At 51.6% G+C, this 18,220-nt stretch overlaps 1 protein-coding gene across 3 annotated transcripts; it reads right to left on the bottom strand.

Annotated features, from left to right (window-relative positions):
* Positions 1 to 2,490: 2,490 nt before the first annotated feature.
* N4BP3 (NEDD4 binding protein 3) lies at positions 2,491 to 17,605 on the bottom strand. 3 transcript variants are annotated; one of them, XM_066272373.1, is made up of 6 exons: positions 17,138 to 17,605; positions 11,395 to 11,745; positions 10,626 to 11,150; positions 10,050 to 10,292; positions 9,714 to 9,924; positions 2,491 to 3,016 (listed from the first exon to the last, which is right to left on the bottom strand). In XM_066272373.1, the coding sequence occupies exons 2-6, from the start codon at positions 11,713 to 11,715 to the stop codon at positions 2,955 to 2,957; spliced, it is 1,362 nt and encodes a 453-aa protein (XP_066128470.1). In that variant the 5' UTR covers positions 11,716 to 11,745; positions 17,138 to 17,605; the 3' UTR covers positions 2,491 to 2,954. The 3 variants fall into 3 exon arrangements, with proteins under 3 accessions (XP_066128470.1, XP_066128469.1, XP_066128468.1); XM_066272372.1 differs by lacking the exon at positions 2,491 to 3,016 and adding an exon at positions 5,849 to 9,567 and having other exon boundaries at positions 17,138 to 17,604; XM_066272371.1 differs by lacking the exon at positions 2,491 to 3,016 and having other exon boundaries at positions 5,849 to 9,924; positions 17,138 to 17,602.
* Between the last annotated feature and the right edge of the window lie 615 nt (positions 17,606 to 18,220).

Here is an 18,220-nt window from a genome sequence, read left to right as displayed (position 1 = left end):
CACTGTGAACAATGCTGCAATGAACATGGGGCTGCATGTGTCTTTACGTATCAATGTTTCTGAGTTTTGGGGGTATATACCCAGTAGAGGGATTGCTGGGTCATAAGGTAGTTCTATTTTCAGTTTTTTTGAGGAACCACCATACTTTCTTCCATAATGGTTGTACTACTTTACATTCCCACCAACAGTGTATGAGGGTTCCTTTTTCTCCACAGCCTCTCCAACATTTGCTATTACCTGTCTTGTTAATAATAGCTAATCTAACAGGTGTGAGGTGGTATCTCATTGCAGTTTTGATTTGCATTTCTCTAATAACTAAAGAAGATGAGCATCTTTTCATATATCTGTTGGCCATTTGTACTTCCTCCTGGGAGAAGTGTCTGTTCATGTCCTCTTCCCATTTTTTTTATTGGATTGTTTATTTGTTTTGAGTTTTATGAGTTCTTTGTATATTTTGGATATTAGGCCCTTATCTGAGCTGTTGTTTGAAAATATCATTTCCAATTTAGTTGGCTTTCTCTTTATTTTGTTATCAGTTTCTCTTGCTGAGCAAAAACTTCTTAGTCTGATGTAGTCCCATTCATTCATTTTTGCCTTCACTTCTCTTGCCTTTGGAGTCAAATTCATAAAATGCTCTTTAAAACCCAGGTCCATGAGTTTAGTACCTATTTCTTCTATGTATTTAATTGTTTCAGGTCTTATGTTTAGATCTTTGATCCATTTTGAGTTAATTTTAGTACAGGGGGACAAACTGTAGTCCAGTTTCATTCTTTTGCATGTAGCTTTCCAGTTTTCCCAGCACCATTTATTGAAGAGGCTTTCTTTTCTCCATTGTGTGTTGTTGGCCCCTTTATCAAAAATTATTTGACTATATATATGTGGTTTTATTTCTGGACTTTCTATTCTGTTCCATTGGTCTGAGTGTCTACTTTTCTGCCAATACCATGCTGTTTTGATTGTCGTGGCCCTATAATATAGTTTGAAGTCAGGTATTGTAATGCCCCCAGCTTCATTCTTTTTCTTTAGGATTGCTTTGGCTATTCGAGGTTTTTTATAGTTCCATATAAATCTGATGATTTTTTGCTCTATTTCTTTAAAAAATGTCATTGGAATTTTGATGGGAATTGCATTAAATTTGTATATTATTTTGGATAATATGGCCATCTTGATTATATTTATTCTTCCTAACCAAGAACAAGGAATATTCTTCCATCTCATTATATCTTTTTTGATTTCCCTTAACAATGCTTTGTAGTTTTCATTATATAGGTCCTTTACATTCTTTGTTATGTTTATTCCTAGGTATTTTTTTGTTGTTGTTGCAATCATGAAGGGGATTATTCTTTTGAGTTCGTTCTCAAATGTTTCATTGTTGGCATATAGAAAGGCTATTGACTTCTGTATGTTAATTTTTTATCCTGTGACCTTACTGTATTGGCTTATTGTTTCTAGTAGTCTTTTTGTGGATTCTTTGGGGTTTTCGATGTATAGGATCATATCATCTGCAAAAAGTGATACCTTTACTTCTTCTTTTCCGATATGGATGCCTTTTATTTCTTTGTCTTGTCTGATTGCCCTGGCTAGAACCTCTAGTACCACATTAAATAAGAGTGGAGAGAGTGGACAACCCTGTCTTGTTCCTGATTTAAGGGGGAAAGCCTTCAGTTTAGTGCCATTTAATATGATGTTAGCTGATGGTTTATCATATATGGTCTTTATCATGTTGAGATATTTTCCTTCTATACCCATTTTGTTGAGAGTCTTAAACATAAAATTGTGTTGTATTTTATCAAAAGCCTTTTCTGCATCTATTGATAAGATCATGTGGTTTTTGTTCTTTGTTTTGTTGATATGGTGTATTACGTTAACCGTTTTACGTATGTTGAGCCATCCTTGAGATTCTGGGATGAATCCCACTTGATCATGATGTATTATTTTTTTAATATGTTGTTGTATTTGATTTGCTAGTATTTTGTTTAGTATTTTAGCATCTGTATTCATTAGAGATATTGGTCTGTAGTTTTCTTTTTTTGTGCCATGCTTGCCTGGTTTTGGTATGAGGGTTATGTTGGCCTCATAAAATGTGTTTGGAAGTATTGCTTCTTCTTCAATTTTTTTGGAAGACTTTCAGTAGAATAGGAACCAAGTCTTCTTTGAATGTTTGATAAAATTCGCTGGTATAGCCGTCAGGGCCTGGACTTTTATTTTTGGGGAGGTTTTTAATGTTTTTTTCTATTCTTCTCTACTAATAGGTCTGTTTAGGCTTTCTGCTTCTTCTTGACTCAGTCTAGGAAGGTTGTACTGTTCTAGGAATTTATCCATTTCCTCAAGATTGTTGAATTTAGTGGCATAAAGTTTTTCATAGTATTCTACAATAATTCTTTGTATATCTACGGTGTCCGTGCTGATTTCTCCTCTTTCATTTTGGATTTTGTTTATATGAGTTCTTTCTCTTTTTTCCTTGATAAGTCTTGGCCCAGGCAGCTTCTGAGTTAACAGTACCTCACAGGCTTTCACAAATGCCCCAGGCTTCCCCCTTCCTCTGAGGGAGCCCTGACTTGACTTACAGCCAAGCAGGGTGTCAGCAAAGCCAGGCTTCTGAGAACTTTGAATGCTGGGCAGAGACCTCAGGCAGTTTCACCTTTGTCATTGCTTTCCTCAATATGTGGTTCTCCTTGCATCGCTCTTCCCTCACTTTTCAGTACACACCAAGTTTTATTACATAGTTGATTTTGTCAATCTTTCTCCATTGGAATTGTGTTTTTGTTGGGAGGAGGGGCTGCTTCAGAGCAGAAAAATTTAGCTGTTTTCCACTAATTCAGTAAAAGTCTGTTCAATCTTTTGCTAGTTACCTAGGATTTGATTTTTGAAGTTTAACTCCTCGGGCCCTGACTGAATAAATCAGTGGGTTGGAGCGTCGTTCAGATTCTCAAAGGTTGTGTGTTCTGTTCTGATCAGAGCATGTACAGGAGCAGATGGCTGTTTGTTTCTCTCTCTCTCTCTTTCTTTCCTCTCTCTATAAAATTAAAAAAAAAAATTGAAGAACCATCCAATGAATGTACAAATGAGTGGAACAAATTGATATTTCCCTCTCCCTTTCTGTCTCTCTAAAAATAAATAAATAAATAGCCTGGCCTGTGGTGACACACTGGATAAAGAGTTGACCTGGAATGCTGAGGTCACCAGTTCTAGGCCCTGGGCTTGCCTGGTCAAGGTACATATGACAAGCAAGCAATGAACAACTAAAAGTGAAACAACTATGAACAGATTACTTTTTGCTCCACCGCCCCTTCTCTGTAAAATCAATAAATAAGATCTTAAAAATAAATAAATAAATAAATCATTTAAAAAATAAAACTCCTCGGTACATGTCCTTTTATTTCACAGGAGAAGCAACATCTGACATTTTTCCCCTACATTTTTGTCCACTTAACACAAACCCCCTTACTAAATGATCCTTCCTTGCCCTCTCATTTTTAAGCTCTTCATATTAGAATTTCCTACAACATGGAACCTATTTCTGGTTCTTCATTCTCTTCATTCTTTCCATTCCAATGGCTTTATTTTTATATCAACGTCATATTGTTTTACTTGCTACTTTATAATATGTTCTAATATGTGGTTGGATTGAATGAGGCTCACAAAAACAGGTGGGGGAGAGAAACACTAGGTAACTGATACAAAGAAGATCAGGGCTTGCCTGGGGGTAGAGGTTAAGGGCTGACTACAGAGGAGCATAGGGGAGTTTGGGGGGATGGTGGAACTATTCCATATTTTGATTGCAGGGTTGGTTATACAACTCTGCATTTGTCAAAGCTCTAAGAATTGAATCCTAGTGCTTGACAGATAGCTCAGTTGGTTAGAGCTTGGTGGTCCCCATATGCCAAGGTTGCAGGTTCAATCCCGGCTCAGGGCACACACAAGAATCAACGAATGAATGCATAAATAAGTGAAACAACAATTTGATGCTCTCTTCTTCTTTCCCTAAAATCAATAAAATTTAAAATAAAAAAACTGAACCCTAAAAAGGGTGAATTTTCTTGTATGTACATAAATTATAACCTAAGATGGGAGGAGGGGGAGCCCAACCTGTGGTGGCACAGTGGATAGAGCATAAACCTGGAACGCTGAGGTCTCCGGTTCGACACCCCAGACTTGCCTGGTCAAGGCACAGACAAGAAGCAACTACTATGAGTTGATGCTTCCCATTCCTCCCCACAACTCTCTCCCTCTCCTCTCTCTAAAAATCTATAAATTTTTTTTTTTTTATAAAAATGGGAGTAGGGGGACAGGTACACAGAGAACACTATTTTTTTAAAGTTTTTTTTTTAAGCGGGGGCGGGGGGTGACAGACAAGGACAAACAGGAAGGGAGAGAGAGCAGAAGCATACACTCATAGTTGTGGCACTTTAGATGTTCATAGATTGCTTTCTCATACATGCCTTGACCAGGAGACTCCAGTTGAACCAGTGACACCTTGCTCAAGCCAGCAACCTTGAACTTCAAGTTAATAACTTTTGGGCTCAATCCAGCAACCCTGTGCTCAAGCTGGATGAGCCCACGCTCAAGCCAGCACCCTTGCGGTTTCGAACCTGGGACCTCAGTATCCCAGACTGATGCTCTATCCACTGCACCACTGCCTGGTCAGGTGGTTTTTGTTGTTGTTGTTTCTTTTAGTTTCTTGACAGAGATAACAAGCCTTGGAGTGCTCTCCTGAAAATACAGCCTTCCTTCCCTCAGAGTGAGTCCCCTGAGCTCTGGTGGATGGAAGCAGCTGCAGGTGACACAGCCACCGCTTGCCCTCTTGCAGAACCAGGGCTCAGTCCATGGAGCTCAGGTTGCCTGCTCAATTCTTCTCTGCCTTCCACCTGCCAGGTGGCTACCAAGCCTCCAGCTTTTTCTACCTGTTCCTGCCCCTCCTGGTAAGGCTTTGGTTCAGGCCAGGAGTGGCTACATCATTTGTAGGCCCCAGAACAAAATGAAAATGTGAGACTTCTTGTTCAAACACCAAGAAGTTCAAGATGATTGCCCTGGCTGAACAGTTCGGTTAGTTAGAGGATCATCCCGAAGTGCAGAGGTTGCCAGTTTGATCCCTGGTCAGGGCACATACAGAAGAGATCAATGTTCCTGTCTCTCTCTCTCTCTCTCTCCCTTCTCATTAAAATCAATAAATAAGAATTTTTTTTAAAAGAAGTTCAAGATGAAGCCTAACCAGGTGGTTGTACAGTGGATAGAGTATCAGATTGGGACGCAGAGGACCCAGATTCGAAACCCCAAGGTCGCCAGCTTGAACGTGGGATCATAGATCTGACCGCATGGTCACTGGCTTGAGCCCAAAGGTCGCTGACTTGAAGCCCAAGGTTGCTGGCTTGAGCAAGGATCACTCACTATGCTGTAGCCCCCTGGGTCAAGGCACATAAGAGAAAGCAATCAATGAACATGTAAGGAGCCACAATGAAGAATTATGCTTCTCATCTCTCTCCCTGTCTGTTCCTATCTGTCCCACTCTCTGTCACAATAAAACAAAAGTTCAAGATGGCAACAGCATAGCATTTTATGACACTTGTGAGCATGGGGTGCTGCATGACCACACAGGTCACACACACATAAAACTAGTCCTGGTTCTGGCCCCTTCCTTCCCTTTGGCTGCTGGAGGGACCCACCCATGATCACAAGAAGTGAAATCCTCATCAAACAGAACCCTCCCCCAGACTTGCCCCACACTCCCGTGTCCAAGTCCAGGCCCATCCTGGATGTCCTCATTCCAGGCTGCCCCTGAGGAAATCCTCAACTCCCCTTCTCAGAGATGCCTACCCGTTAAAGAAAAAAATTACTCATGACATTTGCTAAAGAGTGGTCAAGAAGACTTTATTCAAGGGGGTCTACTGCAATAGGGGTTTGCAGAAGGGGAGAGTGGGCTCAACTCCAAATATAAGGAAAAGAATTTATAGCCAAGGAGCAGAGTGGGGCTCAGTGGGTAGGAAATTACTAAGGGAAAAACTTAAGGGGTTAGAGAGGATTCTGGCTAAATGGACCTCACAGGATCTCGCTGAAGGCAGGCCAGTGATCAGAGATCACCTGGGGGACAGTGTAGAGTTAAATGTGGAGGGTAATCCAACATGGATGGGCAATCCTGGCTAAACTAAATTAGCAGAATTCTTGCTGGAACTGGACTGTACAAGGGAGGACACGTTCTAAGTTCAGGCTTAGTCTAAGAGAGAGCTGAGCTCAGAAGAGCCTAACCAAAGTTTGGTCAACCTTTGTCACCCCCACCCCATCACCTCACTGTGAGCCAGCTCTCCTCTGCATTCCCACTTCACCTCACGTGACATACTTCACTTTTGTTGCAAGAAACAGCACACACTCATGCCTCCAGACAGGCTCTCTCTGCCTTCCTCCCTCTCTGATTTGATGGTGAAGTTTGCACTCTGAATCCTCCTATCCTTTCTCTGCTGCCTGGCCCAGTCACTACATGGACATGTGTTGTCTCCTTCCCCCACCTATACGGAAGGGCCGTGAGGATAGAGGCCATGGCCACCTCAGCTGGGCACCATGCCAGGCCCTGAGGGGCAGCAGTGTCTCACTGTGCAGTTGAGTGGCACCAGGCTCAGCAGCTCCAGAGCTTGACAGACCTGGTCCACACCAGGTGCCCACAGATGAATGCACACTCAGAACAGGAACCTTCCTCACTTACCCCTAGTTTAAACCTGTGCCAGTCAGGGGAGGGATCTAGTCCTTCTTGACACCAAAGGCCCCCCCAGTGCCTTCTGGGGTTAGAGCCAGAGCTGCTCTGAGGATAAAGACAAGGCATGACTCTGCCTGGGCAAGGCCCCCAAAGAGGTAAACGGACAATTCTAACAGCACAGAAAGAGCTGGTGGAGAGGCCCATGGGACTGTGGTGTGGGCACAGGGAGGGGACGGCCCTGTGAGCTCAGCAAAGGCTTCCCTGAGGCCAGATCTGAGCAGTGAGGGCGCTCTGCCCATAGAAGGAAATGCCAGAGGGCTGCTGGGGTAAGAGGGGGCACCACTATTGGAGGTCTCATGTGACAGGCTGAGGGGCCCAGGGAACAGCAGAAGGTATGACACCATCTCAGCTGAGAACAGGAGGGACCAGGGCAAGGAGCCCCATGTCGGGGGCTTACCACAGCTCTGGATAATTGGAGGTCTGCTTGTGAAGGGTCCACCAGGGGCAGGAGGGAGGAGCAGCCCTGAAGCAGTAGCCACTCCAGTGGCACCTGTAATCAGCTGGCTCCAGAGCCCCAGAGCCACCAAGCCAGCTTGGGGACCAAGAACTGGTTCTCTGGGCAGGGATGAACTCATAGGGATCAGGTTCCCTCTGAGAGGCCCCAGCCTTGTTCTCTTGAGCCCTCCCCCTACATCTGGGCCTGGTTTTGGTTTCTGGCACATCTGCCAAGTTTTGGTACCACCCACCCACTCCCTGCTGGCAATACTGGCTGGCCCAGCTTTCTAATTGCTAAGTGAGGAGCTGTTCTGTAGAGGTACATGGAAAAGTGGACCCTGGCCATTGCAGGGCATGTGGGCACCCAGCCTGACCATATCTCAGCTGGGGGGTGGGGACAAGTACACAAAAACACACTAGATAAATCTTAGAAACCCTGGTTTGGACAGGTCTGAAATGGCTACTAAGGATTGGGGAAAACAAAACAGCCTAACCCACCACCCGTTCCCTTTCCATCCCCAGGCTGAGGGGCAGGCCTAGATCGATCTCTGCTATGCCCAGGGGCCTATTATGGCCACAGGCTCCACCCAAGTCTGGCCAACTCAAAGGAGGAAGTAATGGGCAGAGGAAGTGGCAGGAAGTGGCAGAGGAGCCCCAAACAACACCCCCTCAGTCACGCCCACCACCCACAGCATATCTCTACACACACATGCCACTCACAGGGCCAGACACACCATACCCCTGGCAGTCAACTCACACACCCCTCTCCGCCCTGAAAAGACAGGGTACACTGGCTCCACTCTGTAGCCCAATCCACACCCCTGCACAGACCCCACCTGCTGGGCCTGAGGGGCCGCTAGGCTTGGCCAGGAGGGCGGGGCACTGCCACAGGCAGCAAACTGGGATCTCTAAGAAGTCCTCTGAGGTTGTGCCTGCCCCACCAGGGCAGGGGCTAGGAGGGGTGATGTCTGCCTGTGTGCTGCCTCCTCTGGGCACAGGGATTCAAACCTGAGCCCCCATGCCCTGGCAGCCTAACAGTGCCTGGCAAAGGGGAAGCCCTCAATGCGTGGCAGCAGTCACAGTGATTCACCTGTCAGGACGCCGAGCTTCACCCACCACGTAGGATGGAGAGACGCCACCCGCACAGACAGCCTGAGTCTGCTCCAAGCTGCCCATTCGGGAGGCAGCAAAGGCCCAGAGGGGAAGCCAGATGTCTGAGAGGCAGGGGCTGCTTTCCAGAATACAAATGAGCTCATCTCGCCCCTACTGGAAACTACTCTGTGGTCTTCTGTGCCTGTGGAGAAATGTCTACATCCTTGCAGGGGCAAAGGCCCTTTACCCAGAGACCCACGAACTTCTTCTGCCTGTCTCCTGCACCTTCCCAGGGCTCCCATCCCTATGGAGGGAGGTGTGCACCACAGCCAGAGGAAGAGAGCAGGCCAATTCAGAGAGGAGCAGGTCCCTACAAGAGCCTCAGGGAGCGCCACAGGAAGCTGTGGTAGGCTGGCCCTCAACCCAGCAGAGGCCTGGGCACTGGGACTTAACTTTCCACCAAGAGAATGTTTCATGTTCTAGCAATGCCTGGGGTGACCTGCCCTTTTGTGTTTCTGGATTCCCTAGCATTGTTCCTTCTCAAAAATCCCACTGGCACTGAAGAAAGGAATTTCAGCCCACACGGCAGCTAAGGATCCATGTGGTGCTGGGGCAAGAAGGAAGACAGACAGGCACTGGGCACAACTCCCACTGACCAAGACCTCGGAGGAGCTACAGCCCAGGATGCAACCCCGACCATCCTCTAGCCTTTAGACTCAGGCTGAACAGGCCAAACCTACCACCCAGGGCCTCCTCATAGCAAATGTGGTTTTATTCAGAGGGAAGCCAATGTTCCTGTCCCAGTCTCCCTTCCTCATGCCTGCCCATCTGCATCGTGGGGACCTCATCTCCCCATCTCCCTTTCCTGGGCCACACCTCCCCCAGGAGCAGGGCTGGGTCCTGCGGGGTACTTCTCAGCCAGGAAGGCCTGGCCCTGGCCCCCGCTGCTGACACCCTACAGCCCACAGCCCCACCAGGATCCCTCCTCTCAGTGGGCATCCCCAGCCCTAGCTAAGCTTCAGTAATTCTGCTCCAGACCAATGTCACGAAGGAGCGGCCTCTCAGGGCGGGCTTGCCCAAGCCATCTTCTGACAGGGCTTCCGCTGTCAGCTTGCTCACTGCCCTCAGATCTTGGAGGACTCAAGCCGAGGGCTCCAGGGCGCGGGGGGCTCCCGCAGTGCCTGCAGCTCTTGTTCCAGTGCTTGGTTGCGACGGTACATGTCCATGTAGCCCCCCTGGATCTCCCGCTGGTAGCGCAGCACCCGCTCCTTCTCCTCCTGCCACGTCTGCCGCTCCTGCTCAAAACGTAGCGCCTGCTCTTGGCCCCGGAGCCGCTCCTGCAGCAGCTCAGCCCGCAGCTGTTTGGCACCATCTCTGGCCTCGCTGCCTCCTGCCTCCCCCAGCAGCCCTCTGCTCTTGCAGTCATCAGTCTCACAACTACCTGGGGCTTCCTCTTGAGGGGCCTGCTCCTGAAGGCTCTGCACAGCCTCCCGCAGCCGGGCCAGCTCTGCACCCTGGGCCTGGGCTTGTGCCCGGCTGCCTCGAAGTTGTGTCTTCAGGCTGAAGATCTCAGCTAGCTTCTGCGCCAGTTCAGCCTGGGCCTCCCGCAGCTGCTGCTTCAGGAGGCTAATCTCTGCTGTCTTCTGGCACACCTGGAAAAAGGGGAACAGGGTAGCAAGAGCCAAGCAAAGCTTAGTAAGGGGAGTGGTAAGGGCTGGGCAGAGGAGGGGACTACAGAAATGGGGACAGGAGAGTTCCCGAGAGCTGGGCCTCTCACCTCCCACCGTGCTTCCTCCTCTGGCCCTGTGCTGGGGTCAGCCTCCGAGGGCTGAGACTCAGGGGCCAGTCCCTGCTGTGCCCACAGCTCCTTTCGCAGGCGACGCTGCTCCTGCTGGGCCATGAACAGCTGCAGCTGGAGGTTTCGCTCGCTGCGCTCAGCCTTCTGGACCACATCATGCAGACGGTCTATGTATAGGCGCTTCAGCTCAGACAGCCACAGCTGCTGGCGCTCCTCCAGCACCTGCCAGGGAAAAGAGGTGCCTGACAGCCACAACTGGCATCCTGTGCCCTAATACCATGGGACCCAGGGACCACATCCAAACACACATGTGCCTTACCCTGGGATGCTCTCCACAGGTGCCGTGTCCCCAACACTAGACCCGCCAGGGAATTTCTCTCTCCCCCTTACACAACTCCAGCAAGAACGCACCACATGGTGTGGAGAGAGGAGCCAATTCATATTCTTTCTCTTTGTGCCCAGATCATATGGGTGGACCGGCTGGGGATACTCTGTCTGCTTGGTACTCTAATGCCAAGGGACAGAACAGGACCCCAGGGCAGCAGCTGCTCTCACCTGTGTGAAAGGGTTGGCGCCATCCTCATCTCTGAGGCCTTTCTTGAGATCCTCACAGGTGCCAGGCAGCATGGCCACCACCTCTTCGGCAGTGGGACAGAACTTGTAGGGGGGTGGGGGCTCAGGCAGGCAGTTCAGCACTGCCAGTGGCCCAGCCTCCTTGGGGCTGCGTGAGGCCCGGTCCAGGGAGCCCCCCAGGTGGTTAATGTGACCCAGGGAGGAGCTGAAGGTGCCAGGGCCCATGCCAGGACTGCGGCCAAAGCTGCTCCCACTGGAGGAGTCAGACAGGCTGGGCTCCAGCTCAGGGCCGCCCTCATCCAGGCTGAGGGCGTGCAGCAGCTGAGCACGGGCCTGCGCCTGGCTGGCCCGGGGCCCTGGGCTCAGAGGTGGATGGCAGGCCAGCGTATGCAGGCTGCCGTTGCTGCGCCACAACTTCTGGCCCTTATGGGCTGCCAGGCTCTGCATGGACAGAAAGCCTTTCCCGGTGCCCACCACGGGCTTGAATACTGACGGGCGGATGCGGCACTGCCAGGAAGAGAGGGCAGGTGTGAGGCTCTGGGCTGACTGTGCTGCCCTCCAATTCTCCCACAGCCCCTGGGAATCCTTTCAGACTTGAGGCATTTGCCAGCGGCAAGCAGTGATCAAGCCTCAGGCTAGTCCACAGCAGGACTTTCAGGTAACAGCCCTGTCCCAGCACTATGGTTTTCAAGGAGGCCCCAAGCTCCCCACTTCCCCTCCCACCCTAGGGAGGGAAGTGGGCAAAGTGCACCTTGTCAAAACGTCCCCGCTCAGGCAGTGACGTCTTGCTGAAGTCACCAGCCCGAGGATGTTCCTGGTAGTAGAGGGTGGCATAGTCGGCAGGCTCGTTCTGAGTAGCCCGCTTGGTGGTCTTGCCATCTTTCTTGGGGAGGTGCAAGTAGCTGAGGAGCTCTCGCTGTCCCAAGCCCTTCCGGAGGAGCCCATCAGGCTGGCGGGAGCCCCGGGATCCCCCAAGTGCTGCCCGTAGGTCTTCAGGGGAGAAGTCCTGCCGTTCCAACAGGCTGCCCACGCTGCCCATGGCAATGCCAGCAGGGCCTGGGGCTGTGGCCATGAAGTTTCAACGGGGCACAGGCAGCTGCTTCTGGGAATTGGAAGGCTCCATAAGGGGCAGGTGGGTGCTTCCTGCCCACCTGTACCTGATGTCCTAAAACCAGGTGCTTGTTCTGTGTCAACTCACCATCTGGCCCAGGTCCAGGAGAGGCAGATGTGGGTATGGAAAGAATTCAGGATAGAATTCCTAGGCTGGCAAGAAAAAGGTGCAGGCCTCAAAGCCACCTGCCTGGTACCCCAGCTCGTTAGAAGCTGATATATCACTGGGTTGGGGGGGTGAGATATAGATGAGGAGAGGCCCTAAAACAGCAGGATAGGGCCCTTCTCAGCACTGTGTCAGCTGAGAACTCGGCTCTGTCTGACTCTGACCTTGCTCACTCTCCTGCTAGGCTCTTCGCCCAGTCTGGAAGGTAGGCAGAGAGCATAGGGAACCAGGACCAGTGGCCTCAGCCACTCCATTCCTTCTTCTTTTTTTGGAAGAGGAGAAACCCAGTTTAGCTCTCTTCCTGCAGAGTGAGTTCCTCAAGGGAAGCACCTGGCATGGGTGGGGTTGCACCAGGCAAACAGGAAGGGCCCCAGGGGAGGAAGGATGGAGGGAACAATGGCCAGTTTCCGGAACAGGTGTTCACCTTGGGCCATGGTAAGAGGCAGTGGGAAGGGGTAGCCAGGAGCCCTGCCAGGCCAAACATACACTGTAAGGGGGGTCCCCAAAATCCTGACCCAGCATGGAGCCAGTCAGTGGGGGGGGCCTAGCTTCCTCATTCTGATAATGGCCATGACAACTTATCACTCAGGGATGCCCAGCGAATGGGCTAAGATAACAGGACAATTAAGTTAATACAGGCTGAGTAGAGCACAACTTAGTTGGTCAGACACATGAACACTACTGGTGGGCAACCTAGTGACCAGGTTCCCACCTGTGCTCGGACCAAACAGTGGAGGATGGGGCCTGTCCCTAGTGCCCCACTGGATCCCCTGTGCTCAGCCCAAAGCTCAGCACACCAGATGGATCAATGACACCTTCTCTGCCTCCCACCCAGCTGTTCCCACTCCCAGATAAGACACCCAGCAGCAGACTGCAGCTGGGAGTCCGCCACAATCCCCCTAATATGCTTCTGGGACACCCACTCCCATCCCAAACAATGGTAGTTAGGAGGTTCCGTCTGCCTCAACCATTTCCAGGTTTTGTGCTTGTGGAAGACAAAGCTCACTAGGAGTAAAGTGAGGGAGGGTGCAGCCCTGTCCCCTCACCCTGGGCAGAAGTAACCTTCCCAATCCTTCCTTCACAGTCCCCAGCACACTCACAGGCCACACCTGTCATCCAGGTAAGGAATCACAGGTGCTTGGCACCTACAGCAACACAGCCTACACAGGGGTCTCACTGAGTCCTGTGACATAGTTACTGTCTGGTTTTTCAGGTCAGGGCACTGAGGCTCTGAAAGGTGAAATGGTTTTCCCAAGGTCACAGAGCTGGTCAGAATGAATATGCCTGTGATCTAGCACCATGGCTGCCAAATGACCAAAGATGTCACTCATGGCCTGAAGAGTGTAAGTAGAGCAATTTGCCTCCCAATCTGACATCCTCTAGCCATGACAAGCTTACCTGGCCACAGACACCACTGTGAGAGCACACTGAACTGTCAGGGTGGTAGGAGAGCAGAAAACCTGGTCTGTTGCCTTGCTCTCACCCACTCTCTCCACGGGGCACCTCCCTTCACCATGCCTCAGTTTCCCCACTACTGAAGTAGGAAAAGACCTGCTCAGCCTTCCCATGGGACTGCTGTGACAGTCACAGAGACAACAAAGGTAAAAGGTCTTAAGAACTGTAAACTGCCTGACCAGGCGGTGGTGCAGTGGATAGAGTGTCAAACTGGGATGTGAAGGACCCAGGTTCAAGACCTCGAGGTCGCCAGCTTGAGCACAGGCTCATCTGATTTGAGCAAAAGCTCACCAGCTTGGACCCAAGGTCACTGGCTCAAGCAAGGGGTTACTCGGTCTGCTGAAGGCCTGCGGTCAAGGCACATATGAGAAAGCAATCAATGAACTAAGGTGTCACAACGAAAAACTAATGATTGTTGCTTCTAGTCCCTCTCCGTTCCTGTCTGTCTGTCCCTATCTATCCCTCCCTCTGACTCTGTCTCTGTAAAAAGAAAAAAAAAAAGAACTGTAAACCTACTGCGTGCATGGAGGGGGGGGAAGAATGATGGACACTGGGGCCAGTGAAGCTAAATATACCCATTTCGTCCGAAGCACACACCATCTCACTATCCCCTGAGAAGATCCTCCCTTCCTGTCTCAGGGAGCAATAAATGATGCTCCTATGCCTGCAAAGGGCCTCAGGTTTACAGGAGGGCAGTCATGGCATACACAGCTGCATGTACGCCGCATACACACTGCAGTCCAGTCAGTGCCACCAGCGGCACAGAGGCTCCTACATTAGAGGACACAGAACAGTCAGTCATATCCAACAGCCAGACACAGTTGTGCTCAAGGTCACCTACACAGCACTGAGCACCCTCTGGGACACATATACATAATACAGGAATACTCTAGCATGAGACCACAGGCTAGATGCAGAGGTGTGTGTGTGTGTGTGTGTGTGTGTGTGTGTGTGTAGGTGGTGAGGGAGACATGAGACCAGCTTATCCCTGCAAGTGACTGAAGCTGGAGGAAGGGACATTGACAGCCCCTTCTTTTGTCTTTTAGGACCCCACCTTCCACCCTCCTGGGTAACTTGTCTGGCTGTATCATCAGCTCTTGAGAGGCTCCACCCTGCTCAGGTCTCTGCATCCCTTTTCCTAGAGGGATTCCTCCACCTCTCCTGCCTTCTCCCAACACACATGCCTTCCTGTTGCTTGGAAGCCCAGGGACTGGCCTGATCAGATCAGGATAGCTGTGCAGGCTAGGCTGGACAGGACTTGGTGGGGGTGGGGAGGGGGAAAGACAGCAAGTGCCTTGTAGCCCCTCTCGGGAGGGTTCAAAGCATAAAACCAGATGCCACTAAGTGCCTGGGCTTGCTTACTCTGGGGCCCAGAGCTCTGCCCAAGCTGAAAACCCCCCATCATCCTACAGGAGAGTTTTGGGCTGGGCCTTTCTGTACAGGCCCCAGCTGGCCCTTACAGGGCCTCTTCTACTATTCCCATCTCCCCCGCCCCCAAATTAGTCAGTAGACTGAAAGCCCTGAACACCAGGGGGTAACTCTTTTGGGCCACCCTTAGTGGAGTTGGGAGAATGGGGCCGGGGGACCGACAGGACATGAAGTAGAGAAAGACAGGACATCAAGAAGACATCCCGGCATCCATGAGCAGGTGTCTTATTGGGTCAGCCTGATGCTGGACATGCCACAGCCTTACAACATGCATGGGAGGGGAACAGTGTCACTCCCCACTTCCTCAGAAAAAGCTGAGGCCCAGGAGGTGAAATACAATGTGCTTAAAGGTCATGCTCAGCTGCACAGGAGAAAGTGCCCAGGCTCCCCACGTGCGCCGACCCCACTGTGTGCACCTTCCCTAGAACACATGAGCAGGAAGTTCCCACTTGGCTGCAGAAGCCCCTCCTGAGCCGGGACTCCAGGGGAGGGTCCCACCACCTGCTGGGGGATCAGCTTTGCTGATGGGCCTGTCTGCAGCTGTCCCTGAGGAATAGGATTGGAATGTCCCAGTTCCAAAAGAGGGGGCAGTGGACGATGGGGGCCCAGGAAGGTAGCATACCCTAGACTTGCTGCAGCACATGAAGAGGCAGAGCCCAGTGTACCCCCTGCAGGAGTGATGCTTTGTCTCACTAGTCACACTACAGCAGCATAGCACTCTACAGTTTTCCTCAGCCCCTTCATGCCATCATCTCACTTTTTTGTAAGAATCTTTAAGATTTTTTACTTACTGATTGATTTTAGAGAGAGACATCAATTTGTTGTTCTACCCATCCACTGGTTGATTCTTGTATGTGCCCTGACCAGGGATTGAACCTGCAATCTGACGTACTGGGATGGTGCTCTAACTAGCCAGGGCCTGTCATCTCATCTCCACAACAGCCTTGAGGGGACAGTAGCAGTTAGTTACTGGCACTCCATTTTACAGACAGGGTAACTGAGGCCCAGAAAGAAGAAGCAAGTTGTCTAAGAACCAAAGTGAGGAGCAATCCCAATTACCTGGGAAAGGTTCTCTGTGCTGCGTCTGGCTATCCCAGCCAGAGGTCACCACTGCCCACCATCGACAGGCACACATTGCTGTGTATGTCTGTCTGCCCAGTCCCACAGCTGCTTCTCCCAAGAGTGTGAGCAACCCTGCTGGTTTGGACCTCAGTCCCCTTAGCCTGAAATCCCTCCTGCATGCCCCTGGGTCAGGAAGAAATAGTGGCAGCAATGCAGCATGGGGACTCTCTGCCCTGGAAGCTGCTAGCTCTAGAGGCGGTATTGGGAGCAGGCTGGTCGAATTCATTCAGTCTGGCACATACACACCCACACATAGCCAGCCAGCACAGGAGCCCTGCCCAGGAGGGCCATGGGAGGAGGCTGATCAGCCAGCTCAGGGTGGCCTCCTGCCTCTGCCTCCTCCCCAAGCCAGGCAAGGAGAGGGCAGGTGGCCAAGGCAGAGAGGCAGCCAGGCTGAGCCCCTGGTGCAAATGAGGAGAGCCCCAATCTGTTCTTGGCAGAGAGGGGTGCCCAGTGAAAGACGATGGGTCCCAATTCTCTTTCTAAACACTGACAGAACCCTGACTTCAGCCTGGTCCCTAGGCAGCCCTCACTTTGACCAAAGGCTGCAGTCAACACCTGGGACCATCCCTTATCCGCAGACTGGGGGCCCAGGCAGCAAGCCAGCAGCTGATGTCGCCTGTACATGGAAGGGGGTTGAAGGGCGAAGTGGGTATTCCGAGGGAGCGGGAGAGGGGCCTCATGTGGAGAAGGAGGGACAAACGGGGCAGGTATCCCCATAGAATTTGCCCCGGGAAGGCTGTGGCGGAGGCTGGAGCTTCCGAGGACTGCGGGAGGTCTGCGAGCTACCTGGGGGACAGGAGGGGAACATCTTTTCTTGGCGCCTCCCTGGGGCCTGCCTGGAGCGACTGGACTGGGGAACCGAGGCAGAGGACAGGCTTCCACGCCAAGGGCGTTTGCCCCACCCTAACTGCGGCGCAGGGGTCCCGAGCGCAGCTTCAGGGAAAGCGCATTTACAAGGGTTGCAGAGAACAGCATAACCTGCTGCTGGCGCCTCCAGCGTGCGGGTCGGTCCCTGGTTCCACGCCTCGGTGCCTTGGTGCCCGGAGTAGGGGCACCTGGGCATACAAATACTCTGGCACCCTCACCCACTTCCCAGACGGAAACCTCGGCCGGCGAGGGGCTGCAGCTTAGCCAAGGTCGCCGGGAAAGAGAGCTCGTGGTCGGCCCCATCCCCGAGTCCAGCACGGGTCACCGAGTGCGCCCCACTCACCATGCTGGCACCGCGCCGCACCTCTCGCGCTCCGCAGTTCCCTCGCACAGATTTGAACCCTCCCTCCAGTGCGCCGGTCCAGCCGAGACTGCGAGCCGAGCCGGAGCGGCCGGGTAACAGACGTCGGGAAAACGCGGGCGGGCCGGCGGAGGCCGGAGCCGGATGGGCAAGGGAGGGACGCGCTCGGTGGCGCTTGCTCGCTTGCCCCAAAGGCGGAGGGAAAACCTGGCCTGACTCAGCGCGCGCCGCCAGCCTAGAGCGCGGCCGGGGCCTCCGGATGTGGTGGAAGCGGACTGGGGGCAACCCCCGGACAACCCCCGCCCACTTCCAGCCAACCTGAGCCCCGGCCCCGCCCGACGAGCCCCTTGCCGGCTGCAACTTGCGCCGCGCCGCTCTGTGCACGCCTGCTCTGACCCGGCGGGTCCACAACCCAGAGTATGGCCGACGCCCCTAGAGCGCGCTCCGCCCGTCCCGCTCCTCCTCCTGGCTTCGTCCGCGCCTCCAGGTTTCCAGATCTCAACAGCTTCCGAAGAGGCGGTTTCTTTTCATCACCTCCCTGATTCTTGCCACGTCCTCTTAGCTAAGTAGTAGTATCCCTTTTGGAGGATGAGCCAGATCGTACTCCTCAGAGAGAGGTGGAGAGATTTACCCAAGGTCTCTCTGGCTCCTTAGCGACTGAATTGGGTGTTAAGTTGTGTGTGTGTGTGTGTGTGTGTGTGTGTGTGTGTGTAGAGAGAGAGATTTACCCAAGGTCTCTCTGGCTCCTTAGCGACTGAATTGGGTGTTAAGTTGTGTGTGTGTGTGTGTGTGTGTGTGTGTGTGTCACCAAAGCTTTCTAGGGATAGCAATTTCAGGTGCCTTCAGGGGCCAAATAATTTGAGTCAAACATTTGGATTTACAACAACAGGAGAGATGGAGACAGATACCTAAAGGCATTCAGATTGAAAAAAATTAGAACGCCAGTGTCTTCCTCAAAAAATTAAACATAGAATTACCTTCTGACCCAGCAATTACACTCCTAGGTATATACCCCAAAGAAGTGAAAACAGGGACTCAAACATCAGCACCAATGTTTGTAGAAGG

Source organism: Saccopteryx bilineata, chromosome 4 (genome assembly GCF_036850765.1).
Source record: "Saccopteryx bilineata isolate mSacBil1 chromosome 4, mSacBil1_pri_phased_curated, whole genome shotgun sequence".
Taxonomy (NCBI): domain Eukaryota; kingdom Metazoa; phylum Chordata; class Mammalia; order Chiroptera; family Emballonuridae; genus Saccopteryx; species Saccopteryx bilineata.
Note: the sequence above shows the minus strand (reverse complement) of the source record. Positions and strands in the feature narration are given on the sequence as shown.